General features: G+C 35.7%; 1 protein-coding gene across 1 annotated transcript; it reads right to left on the bottom strand.

The window, feature by feature from the left end:
* Window positions 1–2,217: 2,217 nt before the first annotated feature.
* Window positions 2,218–11,367, bottom strand: LOC149026275 (Translation initiation factor eIF3 subunit). The gene is made up of 6 exons (XM_089146528.1): window positions 11,022–11,367; window positions 5,935–6,053; window positions 4,026–4,186; window positions 3,103–3,250; window positions 2,841–3,000; window positions 2,218–2,665 (listed from the first exon to the last, which is right to left on the bottom strand). The coding sequence occupies exons 1-6, from the start codon at window positions 11,032–11,034 to the stop codon at window positions 2,574–2,576; spliced, it is 693 nt and encodes a 230-aa protein (XP_089002654.1). The 5' UTR covers window positions 11,035–11,367; the 3' UTR covers window positions 2,218–2,573.
* Between the last annotated feature and the right edge of the window lie 11,176 nt (window positions 11,368–22,543).

Here is a 22,543-nt window from a genome sequence, read left to right on the forward strand (position 1 = left end):
AGCACTAATGGGTTCACATCTTTGGGTTATGATTAGAACCTCACTACTTACCAAAAAAAAAACCTGATTAAGAATTGAACCTTCGCCAATGGAGGCTTAGTGGGAGTCGGGATCATGGGAGAAAGTGCTGAATCCAGATCATCACCCTGTAAGGGATGTTTCCCTACGGTTTTACCACCACAAAATCTATGGGCTCCACAGGTAAAAAATATTAAAAAACAAAAAAAAAATACCATCACTCAACCCCTGGCCCCTGTAATTTGTGGTGGTAAAGCCAAAGTGCTCTCCCTACGGGTGGAGGATTCGGACTTGAGAGTGCTCCCGTAGGCTTCTCAACCACAAAAGCATAGTGAGGCCCACAAGTGAAAATTTGAGTTTTTTTTTTTTTTTCTTTCTATTTTTGTGGTTGGAAAGCCGTCTGGGAGCACTCTATGCTCCCCCAACCAGTTGCAGATCCGGACTCGATTAGTAGAGTGGTTGAGAGAGAGGAGGTGAGAACTGAGAATTATAGATCATGTGAAATTAGTCATAGATAATTAACTGCCACATATCACAATCCATAGAAATTACAAGAAATTGCAGAGCATGTGAAATTACACCCTCGGAATTGATTAAAAATGTTTAAAAACTACGGAGGGAATGTTTGTCTGTCTGTGAGAGAGGCGAGCATTCTCTGTTGTGTTTATTAAATATATTATTTCAAGTTGTACAACTTCCAAAGTCTGACCCACTCGAGTCTTAGTTTGTGTTGCAAACGTAGGACTTGGGAGAGCGAGATCACAAAATAGGATCAGAAAGAAAGTAAGAAACCACATTTCACGATTCAATAAGTGGGGGAAAGATAAAAACACCATCTGAAAAAAAACCACATGTCACCATCTAAAGAGTCGCACAGATTAAGAACGGTTGATTAGTAGACCATGAGCCGCATGTATTAAACTAATATCTTCGGGTCAGAGTCCAAATCTCTTCGGAGAATATAGTCATGGTGCACGTAAGCTCGTCCTGATAAACTTCAAATTAAAAAATAAAAATATAAATAAATAAATACAAACTAATATCCACAATTTATTTATATGGATAGCTGATTAGTACCTCTACCAATAACAATTTATTAAGTAATTCATTTTTATTAATTTTATTCTATTTATCCTGATCCAATCTATCCAAAACTCATAATTTTTCACATGATAAATAAATAAAAAATAGCAACTATTTTGCTTCGCAAAATGCAAGCTAAATAGTAACAAAACAATAATTTAAAAATATTTTAATTAGAATTTTTTACGTATAAATTTTTATAGTAAATCATAAACTAATGTTGAGTGATTGAGTCTTCTACTCTTCTAAGGACAAATCTGAGAAGACCAGCATACCCTATAAAGTTATTTAATATATACTATCATGAGTAAAAATGTTAAAAAAGAAAGTTTTCACTAGGGTCCCGTGACTTAAAACACAAAACCCAAAGCCAACAAATTTCTCGCTTTTTTAGATAAACCTGTAAATGGATAGTGGAAATCTGCCTCTAGATTTGCATTTGTATTCATTTAAGAGTATTCATATCCAGAATTTTTCTTACCGAAAAAATATATGTATCCGTCTGCTAAGCAAATGGATTCGGATAATTACTTATCGGATAATATTCGATTAGAGTAAAGTATTTAACATTTTTTCTCTGAAAATGGATGATAATCAGACTCGGATATTGGTAATCGGTAACCAGATAATCGGAAGAAAAAAAATCTAGTTAAATTAAAGTATTAAACACTTTTCTCTAGAAAAACGACTAATCATCGAATTCGGAAACCAGTAATGAGGATTTGAAAATCAAAAATATAAAATATAAAAAAATCACAATCACCAATCACCAATCAAAAATCGAATAATTTATTATCATATTCTAATTCGGATGCCTTCTCTAAATTTCTGTCAAATTCCGATCCATTTATAGACATACTTTTGGAACCACATTTGCTGCTGACTCCACCTGCGCCATCACCACCAGACCTTGACGGAGCCGCTAGATTTTTTTTAACGCACAGATGATGGTGAATCCATTATGGAATTTATTTTCTTACTCAAACGTAAAAATCGCTGCAAGGTACGTAAAGGTTGCAGAAACTCTCCGAATTTATGAATATATAAAATATTATTATAAATACAAATTAATTTTAAATTAATAATCCTACACGTTTGTACTTTCCTTTGCTTCAACTTCCCATTCTAAATGTAAATTTGAAAATAATATCAACTAGAATTTCAATGATAAACTTTCTGTAAAATTGAGACATTGAAAAAAACTAATTTGATTAATGTATATTTATCATTAAATCTTTCGCTTACCCACAACATGTAAAGTTGAAAACTGTTCATAAACTTCCAAAAACTTTCATTAGACGACATGGTTTGATGAGCCTAACTCTCCTCTAAACCAACAAATCGCACATCAGCACACTCAAATCAATCTCCAGAATTTAGAAGGAACAAAGAAGCCTTAGGACCCTAGATCTTTGAATCATTTTTTAGTCCTAGACCACAGGAGAAACATAAATAATTTCCAGGAAGATGGTTTACATGAAGTCATAGTCATCCATAGCATCATATCCATCAACAGCCACATCATCATCTACCTTATCTACGTGAAGCTGCTTCTTCTTTGCACCTGCAAGGACACAGTAAAACAATTCGATGAACTCGAAAGTCGAAAGTTACAACCTAATGTCTGCACTGCTTGAAAAAGACCGGACTCCATCCACCACAATCACTGGCATCTAATCTCCAGATGTATCTCAATAATGTTCTAGAATGTAAAAAAGATATATTATGAAAATCTGTACCTGGTTTCTTTTTACCAGCAGTAGCTTCCTTCTCCGCCTTGAGCTTTTCATTTGCGATTGCTGTTACTGATGAAGCAACTTCTTTTGCATCCGCCGCTTTAAGAGAAGTCATGGATAATCTCATCACTGCCTTGAGCAGACCAATGTAATGGAAGCTTTTCTGCAATTAGTAAAACACAATTAATCTCTGAAACGCATCATGATTTTGTCATGAGAATACCATGACATAAATTAAAATTACAAAAGAACAAACTGCACATACCTCATATGGCCTGAGTTTATGAGAAATAAGTTCTGCATACTCCATGAAGTCACTTTCTGATTTGGGTATGAAATTATCTAGAGTCTTCTCATCACCTCTCTTAGCAAACAGTTCTGTTGTGGACTTGTAATCAGCTTCTTCCTCGAGTCTGTAAATGTAAGAGAACATTATGGGGAACTTAGGTACTGGAACTCCAGCAGTTACAACTACTGCAAACTTCAGATACTATAACGGGACATATATTAATTGCCCCAATGAGTCTCAGGGGGATCGTTATCAGTGAGGTGCATTATTAGCTCTTCCTTGATTTATACCTGTTTTGCACGAAATCTATTTATGGGAAATAACATCGTTGCCAACAAATTTTTCCCCATTTACAGCAGGACCCAACAGAACTAAAGTTCTTCCAAGCTGTGTAATGCTTCCACTTATCCCAAGGTAAAAAGAGTTTAATCAGTTGCAGTAACATTTGAGGTGAGGGGCAAAATTTTTTGGCACATACAGGGTGAAAACCAACATGACAAGTCGGCTAGATCACATATATGGTGCGCAAACAGCACAGATAACCCACAAAACACTAATCAAAATTCAACTTTCTTCCCTTTCATCCAAATATCAACAGAGCATGCACTTTCTCATGTATGTTTTGTTCACCAATAGATGACATCAGGTGCATTACCAAGTTTCCTATTATCAGGAGTATATGGAGTTAAAAGGTTCATTCTCAATGACATTATTCAAAGCTCCATTTTTCTTTCTTTTTTTCCCCCTTTCAATTCCTAATTTTAATTCCTAGCTCGATTTTGAGTGCCTGTGAGGAATATTTGGCAACTCAATTCACATGCATGCACCCTGTATTTAAAAATCACATGAACAAGATAAAACAATCTGAATGAGAAGAGAGAGAACAAAACAGATGCTACCTTTGCTGGCGAAGCTTCTCTGCCACTGGGTCTAGAGGCACTTCAGCAGGTACTTGTTTTGATACTTCAGCAGTCTTTCCTTTCTTTTCACTAGCTTTCTTCACAGGTTCTTTTGACACCTTTTCTACAGCAGGTACAGGTACAGGTACAGGTACAGGTTCCTAAAGCAAATAATGCTTTAAGTATAAACTTTTGCAAGGCATTAGTTTCTTATTGAAAGCTATGCTAAAGCTGTTTTTGCCTAGCAATATGATTTCTCAGAAAGACAGCAACGATCGTGTTGAACAGAGTACAGGCTTAAGTTCAGACGATAGTTAAGCAGCAGTTTTTCAAAGGACCAATGACCACTGTGCCTCCAGAAAAAATTGTGACTAGGACAGAATGTTCATAAAAGTGCAGACCACTAGCAAGTTAGATAAAGTTGATTAGACATAGATGCCCTTGTACAAGAAACATGCTAAAAGGAGCCAATAATCATTGTGGCACTTTCATATCAATAGTAGTTATCAAGTCAACATGAAATCATTTTTGTGGCTGACAAATTCAAATATCACCACGAAAACAAGGATTAAAGTCTGAAATTCTTGAAATTATAGATTTCATATGGCTTCTAACTGAATGTAATTTGGCGCAACTTAAAAGCTACAAAATAAAGTGGAAGAGCTTAGGATGTGTGAAGGCAAGCACGACACATAATAGCAGGCAATTGTGTTACAACTTAGGGTGCTAGAGTACTGCTAGTTTGCTAGAAGGTTCCAAGTAGGAACCAGCAGGATAGAAGAGCTGAATTTCCAGCAGAAAATAAAATTTAAAAGTCTAGATGCAGGGACGAAATTCTCAAACCTAAGTAATACAACTAACTTCGACATCTTGCAAGGGTAACTTTTTCTTTTTCCAACACTCCTATGAATTGAATTGTAAAGTTTTAGAGTTGTACAACAAAAAAATTTCGTGAAGTTTCTTTGGTTCGTCACACTTTTCTACATACTAAATTGTTAATTTACTAACTTGGAACAAAAAGGTTTGCTACCATAATGTTTATCCACCATATTTTCTGCATCCTGATATACTAAATGGAAGGTTTCATACGTCTAAATTTGCAAAATATGGTCTCTTTGGCCCATCAGCCCCAAGTCACACAAATAAAAGGCCTAAATCAGAGTATTATCTGAGGTCAAGAGCCTTTGAAATGTCAATTAGCAAACTATGACCTGTTTAGGCTCATCAGCCCCAAGTCGGATGAATAAAAAGACCTAAATTAGAGTATTGTCCGGGGTCCAAAGCCCTTGAAACGTCCCGTACAGTCATCAGAAATTCCAGTAGCCCAACAGAGAAAAATTGCTGACTAGTTTAGTTTACTGATGATTGAGATATTAATTAAATTCAGATACAACACCTCTCTTAATGCTGGATAAATCTAATAAACTTTGTAAACTTGAGCCTTATCTTTCACATCCCAGCTTGCCAGTTCTTAAAATTGCAGTTGGATAAGAAATACGAATCAAATACATTTAAATCAGTTTAAATAGAATATAGAAAACATTAACTACTACATCAATAGATTTATGAAAACCATGCAGGTCCTTTTGTTTCCATGTTCTGAAGACTTGCTCTAAGTCTAGTTTGAGATGTCACGCATCTCCTAAGATCATTTCTAAGTTTCATAGGAAGAAAGCACAACGTAAACCAGATAAAACCTGTTTCATGCTTCTGTTGAAGCCTACATATATCCAGTTATATAACTTCCAAACAAGCATCACAATTACACAACAAGAAAATTTATTGAATTGACAGATTTGCAATATGAAACCTAATCTTAATATATTAATCATCCTTCTTCAAATGCAAATTTTTTGTCATGTGGATGGAAGGGGTTTCATGAGTTGGGCAGTTAAGAACTGTAATATACCGGAGTAGGTTCGTCATCATCCTCCCAAGAATCTTTCACGTCATTTTCATCTACATCTTCATCCTCCCAATTACTCTTGGGCAATTCCTTCTTAATAACAGGAGGTGCTGGCTCGTCCTCTGGAAAAAAAATCACACAAAATTAATCCATCAAAATAATGGTTGATGAAAGCCATTTGGACCATAAAGTAACAACAAATTGACAGAACTCACGAAAATAATCAACAATTTTATCAATATACCAATATAACACAAAGATAGCCATTGAACACTGTTTCCCAACTCATTGGTTCCTTTACAATTTTTACTACAGTAATTGCTGCTGGACCGATTCACAACATGGAGAACAATCTCTTCAGATTATGTCGGAGAGATTTTTTTAGACTTGTTGGATGGAAATCCATTGCCCAAAAAAAGGGTTAGAATCCCCCCCCCCCTCGCTTTCTTTACTTTAGCAGGTGGTTGAAATTGTCCAGGAACCTAAACTTTCCACTTCAACCAGTGATGAGAGACTCAATCACTCAAACCTTCCATGATGAAATGCTGACCTTGCTTCAGTAAGTCATACTACATATCAAAGACATTTTGAAGTAGTTTACTGAAACTAAGACACAAACTTCACATCAACCTACGTAAAGTATTCTTTTAAGCACTAGACATAGCAACCTTCATTAGCCATACAAAATGACTTGAAAATGAAAACCTCCCAGAAGGTTCAAATCTTTCGCCATCGAGAAAGGCAAGATGTCAATTTTAGACAATTTGATACAGGGTTGAGATTCACTAATGACAGCAGCTTTTTTCATATATATGGCATATACATAATCAACAGTAACAACAATGCCCCTCCATTTTGGCTATCACATGCTCTATCTCTGATGTTTGGTCAAGCCATAAATTTGGACATTCTAAACTGACCGAATTAAACATACTAGGCACAACACAACATGGGTGATGTTGTACATGATGAACCCTCAGATCCAACCAACAAGGGAATGAAATGGAAAAATGCTGGTTCCTTCTCTACATTCATACATACAACATCAAAGCAACAAGGTTTCCTCCATTTCTGAAGTTTCAAAAGCCAACCTTTATAGAATATCATAATGCAAAACGGTAAGGCATTAATCATGGAAGGAACAATCATGTCCATGTCAAAGAAGCATCACATCAGCAAAAACTAACAATCGTAGGAATTAGTACACAAACAGTTCAATCATTTATCCATGCATCTGTCATGGAAGCCTAGAAGCTAACAACCGAGAATTTTCATGCACAGATGCTCAGTCTATCAGAGAAAGCCAACATAAGAACATGACTTAAGGCCACTCTGCAGTTTACATCTAACAAACCCTTTTCACAAATCATTTGAAACACCAGAGGCTCCCCCAAAAGGATGCATGGAACCCCCAAGCACAATGAGTAACCCGCTCTCAAATGATGCAACTGACACAGATGCCCAGATGATAAGCATTAATGCATCGGCAAGCAATGGTTTTCTCCACCTAAATGTCAAATCTATTAGCTAGCCATATGAACTACCATAAATCCACATACATCCAAAACAAGAATGAGGACAAATAAATTTTTCCTGCAACCACTGAAGCAAAACATCCACACCTTCAATTCTCTGATTGGTAGATGTCCTCTAATGTTGATGCCCAAGCACATTATACTAAAGATGTAATTTCATTCTCAACCGCCAGGAGATTCAATTGGACTTATATTCTATGGTTTTCACTTCCTTAATTAATTTCTCAATACATTACTTACTGATATTCTGGCTAGACATTAAGTTATTTCACAAATTTCTTCAAGCAACTTTTCCATGTCACTGTGAACTTCAGTCCTTCAAGTTCGGCTTTTTGTGCCCGACCATTAGCTGTTTTCTCAAAGTTGAGCAACCACTTATTTCAAAAGCAGTGAAGCCCATGCTTTGACCCAAAAAAGGAAAAGCCCATGCACAAAAATGCAATTATCAAATGTCCAACTCCAACCTACCACTAAGCTAATAGTCAGCAGCGCAGTAATCCCATGCAGCCACTATACCAAAAGCACAAGCGAAATCATACTATGCCAAAGTCAATCTTCTATCATTAAACTGAGCACAATTCCAATTCCTCACCTACTTGGGGCTAAAAAACGTCTTCCGTGGAACAACATGAAATTTTATATTCTTATGTTCCTACACAACACCGTCCACAAATTTCTAGATCTTCTGGGCCACAAGCCACCACAAAAAGAATGGAATTAAGTCCAACAAAAATGCAGTCTCTCAAAGACAAGACAACCTCAAAATAAAGATCTTCTCTTCCAATCTGCTAAGTCATCATCCTTTTGGTGGATTCTGCTTTTTCCTATAGGAATTCCCATATAACAAAAACATGGCTTAAAACTCTCAACTTGGGTGGGGGGAGACCCTGAAGAAATAGCACGTGCAAAATAATCATAATTATACTTATTGTGTAGCCAACCCCATTTAGTTGGGACAAGGCTTATTGTTGTTGTTGTTGCTGACTTATTATGGTTTTTTTTTTTTTGGATGAAAAAATAATTCATTAACCAACAAAAAGAGAAAAGAGAGGGGGACAGGGGGAGGAAACAACAAGAAAGCACAACAAGGCCCAAGCAAAAAGCAAAAAAAGGAAGTCAAGTAGGCACTAACAGCCAAGGCCAAAAAGCCAAAACAAACTCAAAGCACGAAACTAGTTTTCCCCATTATTCTTCTTAGTACTAGAAGACTTGAGCTCAACAATGAAATCTTTGTCAAAGTGTGGCACCCTTTAATCGAACGGCTATTTCTCCTACGGTCACGAAGTGGAGGAGAGGGGGTATCACTATCAGAAGAACCCCCATGCTGGCAGTCAATGTAACCCACAATAACAGAAACAGGGTCAAGTATAGACACCTGAAGAGGAGTCGGGTCAAACCAAGAAGAGGGTTAGGGTTGGAGCTAGGGCCAGATAGGGGGGAGGGAAAGGAGGTCCAAGGAGAAGGGAAGGGCAAAGAGCTGGAGATGGGGCCAGAACAGGGCCACGGTGGGTAAGGGAAATAGACATAGGCCCAGAAGAAGTATGGTGAGCAAGAGAAAAGGGGGGTCTCATGCGAGGCTGGCGGAGAATCTGTTGAATGGATCCCACAAGAGAGAGGAGGAAGAAAGAGAGTTAACAAAAGGAAAAGAGAGCCGATCCCACATTCCTGAGGCAGAGGGACGAGATCAGAGAAGGAGAAGTGGCTAGCAGCAGCAGGAGGCAAAGGTCATGGTTGCAGAACAGCATATGGCAACAGGAAGAAGAGAGGTTTCCAAAGAGGAGAGAGAAGGATACGGGGGTTCTTTTATGCAACAAAATGAGCAAGGAAATAGAACTGAGGGCTGCAATTGCAAGTAAAGAGACAGAGAAAACAAGAAGAGGAGAAGAAACACCAAGGAGTAGTGGTGTAGAGGCAGCAGGGTCAATGCAAGGGATAGCGACAGGCTCTGAGGGTTCCATAGCAAGGGGTTTAGGGCTGATTGGCACAAGGGATTCATCAGAGGACAACAAGGAGAATCGGTTTTGATATTCAATAGGATCCACTTGTCGCAAAGGTGATTTTCACCAGAGAATTCCCTATAATTTTCGACTATAATGCTGCAGCAATCATCCATGGGAAGGCTCCCAACCATAGAGGAATTTTACGTACAATCCAGCAGAGAAACAGAGGGAAAGGCTAGGCTAGCAGCAATGGCACTCTCATGCTGAGCATCATTCACGCAAGAGGGATGGACAAGTAATGCAGACGTTTCCACTCAAAATGTACTGATTGGGTTTATGAAAAACCTTTTTCATCCTTGATGGTGATGGTGGGAGGGAGGGGAGTCTATGTAGGAACATGTAGACAAATACGGGCAAAGTTGAGCATCTCCTTACTCAATGTTTTGGCACCAGGGTATAAGGGGGGTACACACTGTGGATCCCACCATGCTCAAACCTTCCGCACCATATGGAGAGGGAGACCAAGGAGGTTGACCTAGAGGAGAAGGGAAGAATGATTATTCACCAGCACCATTGTCATTGAGAAATTGGTCTTTTCTCCACCGCCATGGGCTACCTTCAAGCACTTTGCTTGTCATTTGCATCAGTAAATTTGAACCAAAAAAAAGCCAAGGTTAATTAGGAAGAATACCAAGGACCCCCACCATATTTCCATTGCTTGACAGAGAGTTACTTCACAATTAAGAGTGGAGGTCTGGAACCTAGGAAATGGGCCACAAGACAACAATCCCAAGAAGTAGCTTCATCATCGAAGGTATCGGCAGGGCAAGATTCAATCTTCTGCCCATCAACCAAAGCAGGAGAGAGAAACCACTAAGGAAGATCTACCTAGGAATGATGATAAGGGGAGTTGAAGAAAGAGGACCACGGTGTGGTGAGGGACGTCAGGTATGAGGTGGCTAAAGGAATGGGGGAGGCAAAGGTGAGATGGTAAGAGATAAGGAAGGTGCAGCGGGTGGGAGGCTAAGGTGGAAGTTATTTTCCCTTATTAAGGTATTAAGATAGCCATAGATGATACAATACCATTTCTAGTACAAACATATTATATTTTCCAGGTAAAGAAGGGAGGGATCAACCAACACCCTTCAGGACCAAGCTATGCGCTGAAAAGATGAGAAAAAGACTAAGAATTTGACATATGCATATGAGGTCTAACTTCACAACATCAAATCCTGGTTGAAATGACCTGGTATCAATAGATGAAACAAGATCTCACGGTAAAAATAATATTATTACTAAAATGATTACAATAGTATTAGAAAAATGTAGTATCTAATAAATTTTACGATTCATAAGCCTCAGAAAAATGTTGAAGAAAAATATTAGTATTGAGTACTTTCCACCTACATACACAAGCTGCTTGTTTATATTTATACCAGATACCAAAGATAAATATAGGGGAACATCAAGTACCAATCAAGAGACATTGCAATGTTAAAAGTCCAATCACTTGTCAATTGAATTTCCAATCCAATGATATAAGCTACAATTAAAGATACAATATATGTATTAAATGTCTCACAGGCATGCCAGCAAAACAGAGCATAAGTATTACCCCAGTCCTCCATTCTGCTTATTCAAATAGTTGCTGCCCCAAGCCTTCACTATGAAAGTTTGTACAGAACAAAGTGCAACCCTGAAAAATGTAAAGACAAATGTGTATTAAAAAAAAAGCGACCACCTGGCATTAAAAGCACTATAGGTTTAACATATAATAATCAGAATTTTCTTGACTGAATCATTTGACAATGAATTAAAATCCTTTGGCTATATTCAGAAGTATTCGCCGTTGGGCAGTTTGTTCATTCAAGCGTAAACCCAGTTCTCCAATTTCAAGATGAGTCAATTAACTAAAGCACCTGAACTCAACGATTTCAGTATAACTTCTTTTACTTTATGCCCGAACTCTCTCTTTTTTTTCTTTTTTTTTTTCTTTTTTTTTTTTTTTCTTTTTGTTAAGCTTCTTATCATATTTGTCGATAGTATCACAACCATATGAACTGTTTTAAGGAGTATTCAAAAAGTAAATTAACCGCGAACAGTTCGTTAATCATAACATCGAAAATACCAAAAAACTCACTCAGATCCAGATTTTGATGTCATGTCTCGATGACCAATTAATTAAAACATGAAAAGAAAAAGAAAAAATAAGCAAAAATCAGACCGGGATAGAACACAAATCAACTACAGAATAGTGATATGCATACAAATAAAGAATCCCTTCTTGATTTGGATTTTTCTGTTTTTCTTTTATTCGAGGATTATTACCAAAAGAATGTCAAATCGCTACGGCAGAGCAAAGAATCACCTAAAAAACCAAAAATGGGGAGGAATATGGCTGACGCTCTCTAGCTTTCGTAATCCGTTTCCTACTAGAGAGCATGAATAAAGTAACAGAACATTTTTCAATTCCAATAAAACAATACGAAGAGGTTTTCGATTCTCTCATGAGTTACATGAAGAGAATAAGCAAGAGATTGTAGTAAGACATGATTAGATCTGTTGCATAGGCAGAAAGTTACATTTATTCAAGAGAGATTAAAAAAGAAAAAAAGAAGAAAAAAATACTCACTTTTTCCAAGCGCTCCGAACGAGATTATGCCAATAGTTCCTGCCACTTGACGAGGAAATCCAATCTAGGAATTAGTAGCGAATCCAAGAAAATCCAGAGAGTGAAATTAAATTGGTTTTTGGTTTACCTTTGTAAATCGATAAATAATTAGACGTCTCGTTGAAACGCCTAAAGTTGAATAACAGAAATCCGAAGTTGAGACCTGCAAGCGAAGAGCGATATCTAGCAGTCAGGGTCTGAGTCGGTTTCTAGGGTTTGGGCTTCTGATTAGGTGGGAGAGACGATACGACCAGCAAAATCACAGAGGTAAAAACCCTTACGAAGCTTGGTTTTCTGTGCGGTAGTGCAGCTCTACTTTCCGGTGTTCTTATTCGAAATTAGACAGCTAGAACCTTCATCTCGGGTCTTGGATATTCAACTTATGCCGTCGTAAAACCCGACCCATCCTGCCTGGTAGTATAAGTGTATAACCGGGTGATAATTTGAAATTGTTTATTAGTTCCGTTCGGATAGTTTGGGTTCCGGATTAAAACCGATTCAAATTGATTTATTTTCTTCGTTTTTTTTTTTTTTTTTTGAGCTATGATTTTCTTCCTACTTTTACGTGCTTTAAGTGTTATAAATAATATGATTGTGTATGATACTTTCTAATTGAAGATCTCAACCACCTCAGCATATAATCTTGGTGATTCACATTTCCATCTTAATTGAAGATTACAGTGATCTCAACATACAATGTTAGCAGTTAATATTTTCATTCTATGCACCTTATATCTTGGGTGGTAATCTATCTTTCCATATCAATAATATCTTATTGTGTATAATAATCATATATTGTTTTTCTTTGTAGACTATGATATTTTCATATCATAGTAGATGTTCATTCTACTATAAATATGTAATGCACTCAACTGAATGGACTAGTTCTAATTAAACTCATCTTATCTTTCTTCTTTGTATTCTATATTTTTCTTTTTATTTTATAACAATAAGTGTCTTTTTAAATCAATTTTCACTCTCATCTCTAATTTTTTTTAATTTTATTACATGGCAGTAAGTGTGTCAATCGGTAAATCAGAACCGTACTATGCTGTTTATCAGGACCATACTGTGGTATGGTACGATTTCCGGATATGCAAAACAGTTCAGTACGACTTTAGTATTAAATTGATGCAGTAAAATGATTTAAACATAATATCTAGTGCGGTACAGTTTTGCTATGAATGAATCCATGACATTTTTGTCATTAGTTCATTAAGATCCTAATGAAATTGCGATCAAACAATTGATAGAATCTGATATTAACAGAGACAAAACAAATAAATATAATTAATAGAGAAAAACAAGTAAATCTAAGAAGAGTGAATGACAAAACGAAAAGCTGAAACAGAGAATTAGGGATAGGGTTAAGGTAAAGTGTTTTAATTGTAAACTTATATTTATATCCTTTAATTTGGTATGATACTAATTCGGTATTGTTTTAGTACATACCAACAATATAGAGTATTTGAAACCGGAACCATACCAAATAAATTCAATTTCAGCACATACCATACCAAATTTTAAACGGTGCAATTTTAGACGGCGTGGTTCGGTAAGGTTAAATAGTTTCAGAACGCAATGGACACCCTTGTGTGTATTTGACATCTATCGTGTAATTGCTAGTTTGCTATTTTAAAAAGGAAAATAAAAATATTTATATTGTATAATTTATTTATTTTTTCTAAGAAATTTTTTTCTCAATCTCCCTTGTATTTACTTTTTACTTGATATTTTACCTTTCTATTTTCCTTGATATTTTAAAATAACAAAACTATCTTATGAGTATGAAATATATCCAAGCAAACCACCCTTCATGTATGAAAATAAACTAGTCCCAACTAGCAAAATATAAGTCAATTGTCAGATTAGGAATATGTAAAAGGACGAGGTATAGAATCCCTTCCCCGAGGATATCGTGGGGCTTGAAGGTATCACGGGGAGAATCCCGATGGAGTCCCAAACCGTAAAAGTAAAATGATCTTCCCTAAAAACGAAAGGATCTCTCCGCCCCCAAGGTTTCCCAATCGTCCAAGGTGAGAAAAATATACCCCTCACCAGCTATTTCTCTCTTAGAAAAATATACGTTTATTATTATGCCCTCAATTTTTATTGGAAATTTAAATGGCATGGAAAATATAATTAGAACAAATTTTAGAAGTGAGAAAATGCTTCAACAAAGTGTAAGCATTTAATATTTTCCTCCTATGTACATTAGATACTCATTTAGCGCATTCATAAAAGAATAAGAGACAAAAATGTAATGGAAAAGTTAAATGCCAATCAATAATTTATGCAATCTTCAAGTCCAATCCCTTTTCAATTCGTCTTTGCAACCCAGTGACCTACAAGATACAATGCAGATACATGCAATGAGTTTTTAACAAGCACACCAACAGAACCCCAATCCTCCATCTTGTTGATCAGATAAATACTGCGTGATCTCATCTCATGATACTTAGTGTTAATGATTAAAATGGTCATTCTATTTTGATCGGTTTGACCAGCGGTTTCAATACAGTTATCCCGACCATAGTAATAGTGGCCGGTCCAACCATCATGTTCAGGGAGCCCGATCTAAGTAAACTTCTATCACCTGCCAACTACCTAAAAGGATAAGTCAAGTAAATAACTCTTCATAGAGTTACTTTCCTAACACAACTCTTGTTAGAGTTATATTCGGAGTCTAACTATGATATGTACTTCAAGCATGCTTTATCTAATAAATATTCATATTATGTGTGATCAATTACTTGAATTTTCTATTGAGTAGTTGAAATCATATCATTGGTACTGACTTGCTTGTCGGAGACCTCGACCCCCAAGGTCGAACACGTGTTTTGCAGGAACGTGACAGGATTTTGTATCAACACTTAGATTCTCAACTTCAAGAATGCTCTTACATGTCATGAATTAAGGTATTAGAACTCAATAATTTCAGTTCAACTTCTTATTTTATTTTAATGCGTGAGGTCTCATTGGAATTACACGTTCCTTGATAATGCCAAACGACTCACAATCCTATGAACAGCTGAAGCAATATCCGGAAATGAATTTGATTAGTAACATCCAGCAGGCCAAAAGTCATATCAGATCCAAATTTTATTGATAACCAACAAAAAGGGAAAAGAATGAATAAAGGGTGAAAAATGATTCACAGAAAAGAAAAGGAACTTTTTGATAACTACAAAATTGCAGAATTTGGATTTAGAAAGAATCTGCTAAAGTCTCCAAATATAGAAATCAAGTTATAGGTGGTCTTCAACTCCCGGCACCCAACTAGGGCACAATAAACCAGCGAGTTTCAATTAGCGTTTAGCCAAAAACACAGTGAACGAAGAGGAAGGATTTACCTTCTGAATCATCAGATCTTAAGAGTGAGAATATCAAGAAGCGAAGAAAGTAAGACAAAAGACGATAATCGGAGATTTCTAATGGGAATTCGTCGTGTGAGGCGATAACAAATAAGAACGAAAACGAAGAAATTCAAATTCCAGAACGAGAAACAAACAACTTGCGAGTTGCGAGCCGTGATGGCGCTTGGACTTCTCTCACATAGTACGACCGAAGAATTAAATGAATAAAATAAAAAATTGGGTCAAGGGAAGAAGACCCGACCCGATATTTATTCTTGGGTCATGGAAATTTATCCTGGTCCGTTAAACAATCCGACCCAAGCTGGGCATTTAGAAAATTGGGTTTTAGGTTTGGCCCACTAAACCCAGCCCAATAAACAATGCTCCCTGAGATTTTGGGTCCAAGTTCGGTGAGGCACAGACACTGGTCCACTGGGCCAAACTTGAACCTTATAAAACTGGTCCAACCAAGTTTGTTTCGTCATCGTCCCTTCCTTCCCAGTCCCAATGGTGGGATTCCTAGTTCGTCCTCAATGCTGAGCAGCACTGTCTTGCGAACCATCGAGATCTCAATCTCGTACATTTCTTAAAAGTATAATAATACACTTTTGAAAAATGAATGGTCAAGATCGATCGTTCACTACAGGTGATGTACATTAATTGCACAACACCCATGCACACAATTTTAGTGAGAACACAAACAAAAATAGTTGCCAAAACAAAAAAGTATTTTTTTTAAATTTATTTTATTAAGAGTTTCTAATATACCGGGATGGGAATGAGAATATTAATGTTGCGGAATGGGTGCGAACCCAAGACATTCCGGTAGAAGGTTTGGCCTTTAACCGCTTTATTAACCCACCATAAACTAATAGTAAATTTCTGCTTTATATTTCGTGTGGGTCCACGTGATATGAAATTTTATTTTCGTAATATATCACCATAGCAAGACTAACACCCCTATCCCACATTAAACTTGATTGGACTAGTAACATTCCATCTACAGAATTTCATTTTGGTAATTTTCATTACAGAATGTTAACTAGTTCTTCCATTTCTTTCTCAAAAAATTGTTTAAACCTCCAACACAAAGCTATTCTAATGGTTGAAACCAACACCTCTTAGTGAAGAGGTTGTGTGCTTGATTCTCGTTAAAGCATATTAATATCCCCATCCCGACTCCTTTGTACCAAAAACAAAATTGTTTAAACCTTTCCTTCCCCATTTTTTTGGGTAGTTATTAATCTATCTTCTTTCTCTTTACATTAATTAATAGAAACAACGATCCTAAAGAAAGTTACTATAAATCAAGTATCGTAACTAAAGAAACTAAAGATAAATAAAGAAGGGCAAGATGGCAAAATTATCTCCTCCGGTACTATTGAAGTTATCTATAAAAGCTAGATTGGTGATTGAGAGATGAATTGTCCATATAAACTGTAAAGCTTTTGTTGTTGCTGCTGCTGCTGCTGCAGTGTGAGAGAGTGAGAATGGGTTGGGGAAATAAATTTCTTGGCAAAGGTGATTCTTGCTTCTCCTTTATTAATTTGTTTTGTGCTTTCTTTATGATTTATCTTCAGCATTCTCTTGTGTTAAAGCCTTATGCTCTTTGTTGTTGTCTTTCTTTGATTCCAAAGGCAAGAAAGCCAATAAAGAACAACAAGAAGATCGAAAAAGCAGTGAAAAGAAAGTTTCAGATTCTGGACGATTGGAAGAACAACCAGTAGTTAAGAAAACTGAATATGCAGAAGCTGAATATTCAGGAGCCCAGCGAGCAGCACATTTTAATGCTTACAAAAAAGTTCAAGATGACTTCATGCAGGATCTCTGGCGTGACTATGCTAAGAACAAACGTTCTTAGTAACTCGTAAAGCTTCAATCAAAGGGTTGTGATCGGAGAAGCAGAGAAACTGGGGAACCCATTAGTAATTTTTTTTCTTTTTTTGCAGATTATCATTGGATTAGTGTTTTATGAGTTTTGAGTAGAATTTACTGTTGAGTGAAAAATTATCCTGAAAAACCCTCTTGTCTCTTAATCCCATGCCTACGTGTATTTGCATCAATTTTACATCCAAATTTAAGATTTAATATTTACAAGGAAGAAAAATTAAAAGATTGCGAGTTCAAGTACACTAAAAGCGGTTCAACTTCAGTATTGTGCATTAATGTACTGCATTCAAGTCTTGGTCCACCGAAAGCACTGTAAGTAGTGACATGAAGAGAACAATGAACAAGAGAACTATGATGTACACAAAATTTTGACCTTAAAAATCTCAAATCTTTTAAGATAAAAAGGATTGACACGTTAACCACTCAGAAAAGAAGTTAATGATATGCTGGGAAAAAAAAAATGACCAACGATTTCCACATAAGAGGTCAAAGTTCGAATCTCCTTGAGGTTAGGGGCATCTCCTTGGGGTCAAGGGGGAAGCTCCGTCTTATTAATTATATAAAAAGCCCCATGAGAATGTAGTCAATGTGCGCCCAAGTTGGCCCGAATGACAGAAAGATATGGCGGGATTAAAAAAAAGTTTGTGACCGTTATAAAGTATTTCCATAAATTAGTTTGTTCAATTTGAATTGTTTGATTATTTATTCCTTTTAATGGATTGATACGGCTAGTCGTATGATTTTCAAGAAAGAGATTCTCTTAGTTAAAATAATCTACACACAACTCATCAACAACTCTCTTTTTTTGGCTTAGCCACCTTTCTTTTTCCATGGATTTGTCAAATTCAGTTGTTACTTTTATTAAAAAATTAAATTTATAATTTTTTTTGATAAAAAATATTCATTGCATCATAGAGCTGTTGCAACCACTGGCATGAGACTTACAAAGTGGAGCTCAATCAAGCTATCTGTATTAGATAAAGATTGGAACTCAAGTAAATTTTGTATGGACCTCACTTTATTGTATGGTAGAGAAGCGTGATGATAATACATGTCTCTTTCCATTGAAGAGTACATGATTCTCCCCTCTTGAAGCTAACTAATCGCGAATCATCGATCTCTATTCTTTGTACATCATAATTTATCTTACATGCAATTACAATGTAATAAAACCCAAACTCTAATTAAGCTAAGCAACCAAATGAAAAGCTTCCCTAGTAAAAATGGCTTTGGCTCATTCAAATTAATATGGGCCTCTATTTGGGATTAATGTTCTTGATCCCAAATTTATATAAAGGAAATGTTGATTAATTATCAAATTCGAAAAAAGAATGACAAAGAGAGATATGGTGGGAGTATAGAAGCTTGTGACCTTCTATTTATGAACTGTTACCATAAATTTGTCTCCACCATTTCTTTCTAGTTCCTTTAATGAGCTACTGGTTCGTTTGGTTTTCGAATAGAGATTCTCTTACTATGAATAAGAAACATTGTTTGGCTAAAATATATAAATAAATAAATAAGAAACACCATAAATTGGTTTCCTCCATTTTCTTCCCAATTCCTTTTAATGGACTACTGTTTTTCCGAGAAGAGATTCTCTTGCCATGAATAAGAAACACTGTATATGTCAACTCAAGATCACTTACTTGGTAGCTTATCCAACCTTCCTTCTTTCAATTTATCAATTTATCTATTTTTACTAAGAGTTAAATTTATTAGTTGCCAAAACGAATTGGTTAAGCCAAAGGATCATACCTCTCTTCCTTCTCTTTCCATTATAGAAATGAAGTTACTATAAAGCATTTAGAAGAACAGAGAAGGTTACTATAAGTTACACCAACCCTTCTCAATCTATCAAGGTGAAAAAATGGTAAAACATAAAAAAGAGAGTAAGAAAATAACAGCAGGTCAGAATAGCAAAATCTCTTCTACCGAATTTCCAAAACTGTCTCCTCTGAGGTAATTATAAAAGCTACAATGGCTGTGTGAGATGTAACTGTGTAAGAGAGATACAAAGAGAAACAAAAAGAAAGAAAAACACAGGAAGAGAGCTAGACAGAGAGAAATGGGTAAGTTTGGCAAGTTTGGCTCTTTTCTAAAACGCAAAGGTAATGTCTTTTCCTCTCTTTTCTCTTTCTTCTTTCTACCCATGCAAGTTTCATTTTCTATGTTGATGTAATTATTCCTGTGTTTGTCTTTTTTTTTTTTTCATAGGTAAGAAACCTCAAGAACCAGCCAAGGAAGCAGAAGACAAGAAGAGTGAACCGGAAGCCCAGGGTGAACCAGCTGAAGCCCAAGGTGAACCCGAAGCCCCGAGTGAACCAGTAGTTACGAAAACTGAATATGCAGGATATGCAGAAGTGTATTCACCATCAGAGCGACGTCAACACTATGAGGCTTATAAAGAAGAACAGGATAAGTTCATGCAAGGTCTCTGGAGAGAATATGATGTATATAAGAATGGACCTCGTTATTAGCTCCTACCAAAAGACTTTCAAAGTTCAGAGAATGAAACTGAGGAACCCAATATATATTTTGATTTTTCTTTTTTTTGCTGATTATCATTGGATTAGATTTTTTTCTTTTTTTAAGTTTTGAGTAGAATTTGCTGTTTATGTTATGAATGAATACAAATATCTAATGTTATTCTCTGAAAACCCTCTTGTCTCTTCATCCCATATGTATTAGCATCAGCTTTGCAATCAAACTTAAATTCTATTTGGTTTTTTGTTTAAATCACTTGTATATAATGACAGAAAAACATCTTTTGTCATGCACAACAGAGCACATAGATGCCAAATAACAATCTTGGGATCGACTCTTATTTGACTTTACAAATGCGTAAAAAAAATGTAAATTTGGTCATGATAATTCGACCCAATAGACATCTGGCATATAAGTTTTATAACTCAATTCCATTTTCTTTGAGTTTAAGTAAATTCATTGACTTAAACTAATTGAAGCAGAACGAACCCTCATATAGCTATTCCAACCTAAGTTTAGGGTGTGTTGAGATTATGTGGAATCAAAAAGAAAGGTTTGACTCATTTACAACTCAAAGGATTAAGACAAGAAGATATTCCTATGACAAATGGGAGTTTGAATTCACCTAGTCTACCCATACTCCAATACATCCATGCTCATTTAAGTGTAGGACCCATTCATGGCTTACCAAATTAAAAACTAACCCAACATCCATGAATTTCTTCTTATTTATTCTCATATTTTCATTTGTATTTATTCTCTCCTTAATCTCTTTTAGTATCTATCACAATACATTGGAGTAGCTAGTAGAGATGTTGAAGTTTTTCTAAATCTTCTCCAATATTATTAGGTATTCCCTCTTTCTCTCTATTGGAGTTTTCCTAAATCTTCTCCTCAAGTATCACGTATTCACTCCGGATTTTTCTAGTATTCTTTTCAAAAAGCATAATTGGATTCTTTTTATCAATTCTTTCTTTCTCCTAAAATTAAATTTCATTAGAATTCATCCACTAATTTTATCAGATTTAATCATAATTATTGATTTTTTTAATCCCCCTAAAACTTCAATTTCTATTAATAGAATTTTAAACTTCGTTTTGAATTTCAACTATCAATTTTATCAGATTTAATTGTAATCATTTAATTTTATTTTTGAATTCATAAACTTTCGATTTCTACTAATTGCAATTTAAATTTTAAGTTTTATTAGTTGGATGTTTAGAATTTCAGCCATTAATATTATTAGATCTAATCATAATCATAATTTTTTATTTTTTATTTTACTTAATTTATGAAAATTGACCGTTTTCCCCATATTTAGTTAATAGACTTCAAATCTATCATTTTTTTCTACAATTTCTACCACAATTTCTTTCTCACATTTTTCTTTCATGATTTTTTAAAGTTTTTCTCCCACAATTTTAGTCTTATGCTTCATTTCAAATTTTTTTTTTAATAATTTACTTATAATTGTGTTATCTATATTTTAGTATTCCTATTAATTTACCTAAAATTTTAATGTGGACCTAACTTTTAAATATAATAAATAATTCAGAGATGGGACCCATAGTGAGTCTCACATTGGCCCACATTATATACATGGTGAAAAGACATTAGTACTCATTTGATGGAGAGGTGATCCAAACTCATTATTAGACTCCTCCAATGTTCAATTCTTATTCCACCCTTAGTGTGGGTCCTACACTAATGTGAGTGTGGGTCTATCGTAGTATAGGTAAGTTGGGTGGAGGGAATCCTGGGTGGAGATGATTCAACTTCGACAAATAGACTTGATAGGCATCATATCCTCCAAGAAAACAACTCATCGGTGAAAAACCCAGGAGTGGTAATAGTGTCTGGGAAGGCTTCATCCATTACGGAAAGAACGATTTGATCACATTCCCAATCCCTGGCTTGTAAAAATTGTGAGTACCTTGTGTTCTTCAAAGAAACTTTCCTTACTAAAAAAGAAGGCTATCTTGCATGCATTATAAAAACGAAATGAAAAGCTTTCCAGTGCAAACGGCTTTGGTTCACAGACCAAGCTTAGACCTCTATTTGGGACTAAATTGATCAGTTCTTGAACCCAATTTTTAGAGATTAACAAATTCAGAAAAGGGTTGAGACAGGGATACGTGGTCGGAATAAAGAAGCTTGTGAACTTCTATGGACTGTTACCATAAATTGGTTTCAATCATTTCCTTTTTCCAATTCCTTCAATGGACTACTGGTTCTTTTGGCTTTCTAGAAGAGATTCTCTTACTATGAATAAGAAACACTGTATATGTCAACTCAAGATCACCTTCTTTGTAGCTTGTCCAGCCACCTTCTTTGGATTTCTCAGTTTATTTTATTAGTTGCCAAAATCAATAGATACGAAGTTACTATAACGAATTTGGCAGAATAGAGAAAGTTACTCTTTAAGTTCCCTAATCCTTCTCAATCTAGCAAGGTGAAAAAATGGTAAAACATCAAAAGAAAGTAACAAAATCAAGGGAGGTCAAAGTAGCAAATCTCTTGTATAGAATTTCCAAAACTGTCTCCTCAAACGGAGTTATAAAAGCTATAATGGCTGTCTGGGAAAGAACTGTGAAAGAGAAACACAGAGAGAAACACAGAAAAACAGAGAAAAACAGAGGGAGAGGCAAACGGACAGATAGAGAAAAATGGGTAAGTTGGGCTCTTTTCTGAAACGCAAAGGTAAATTGCCTTTTCCTTTATTTGCTTGTTCTT

This window comes from Hakea prostrata, chromosome 2, assembly GCF_041222555.1.
Source record: "Hakea prostrata isolate BN-2017 chromosome 2, UWA_Hpros_2, whole genome shotgun sequence".
NCBI classification, from domain to species: Eukaryota; Viridiplantae; Streptophyta; class Magnoliopsida; order Proteales; family Proteaceae; genus Hakea; species Hakea prostrata.

What these genes read in the sequence shown, in the direction of transcription:
- LOC149026275 (XM_089146528.1), bottom strand. An exon ending in ATGATGACGAACCTACTCCG is followed by an intron (nt 4,187 to 5,934) that starts GTATATTACAGT and finishes TATTTGCTTTAG; the next exon opens with GAACCTGTACCTGTACCTGT. An exon ending in GAGAAGCTTCGCCAGCAAAG is followed by an intron (nt 3,251 to 4,025) that starts GTAGCATCTGTT and finishes TTACATTTACAG; the next exon opens with ACTCGAGGAAGAAGCTGATT.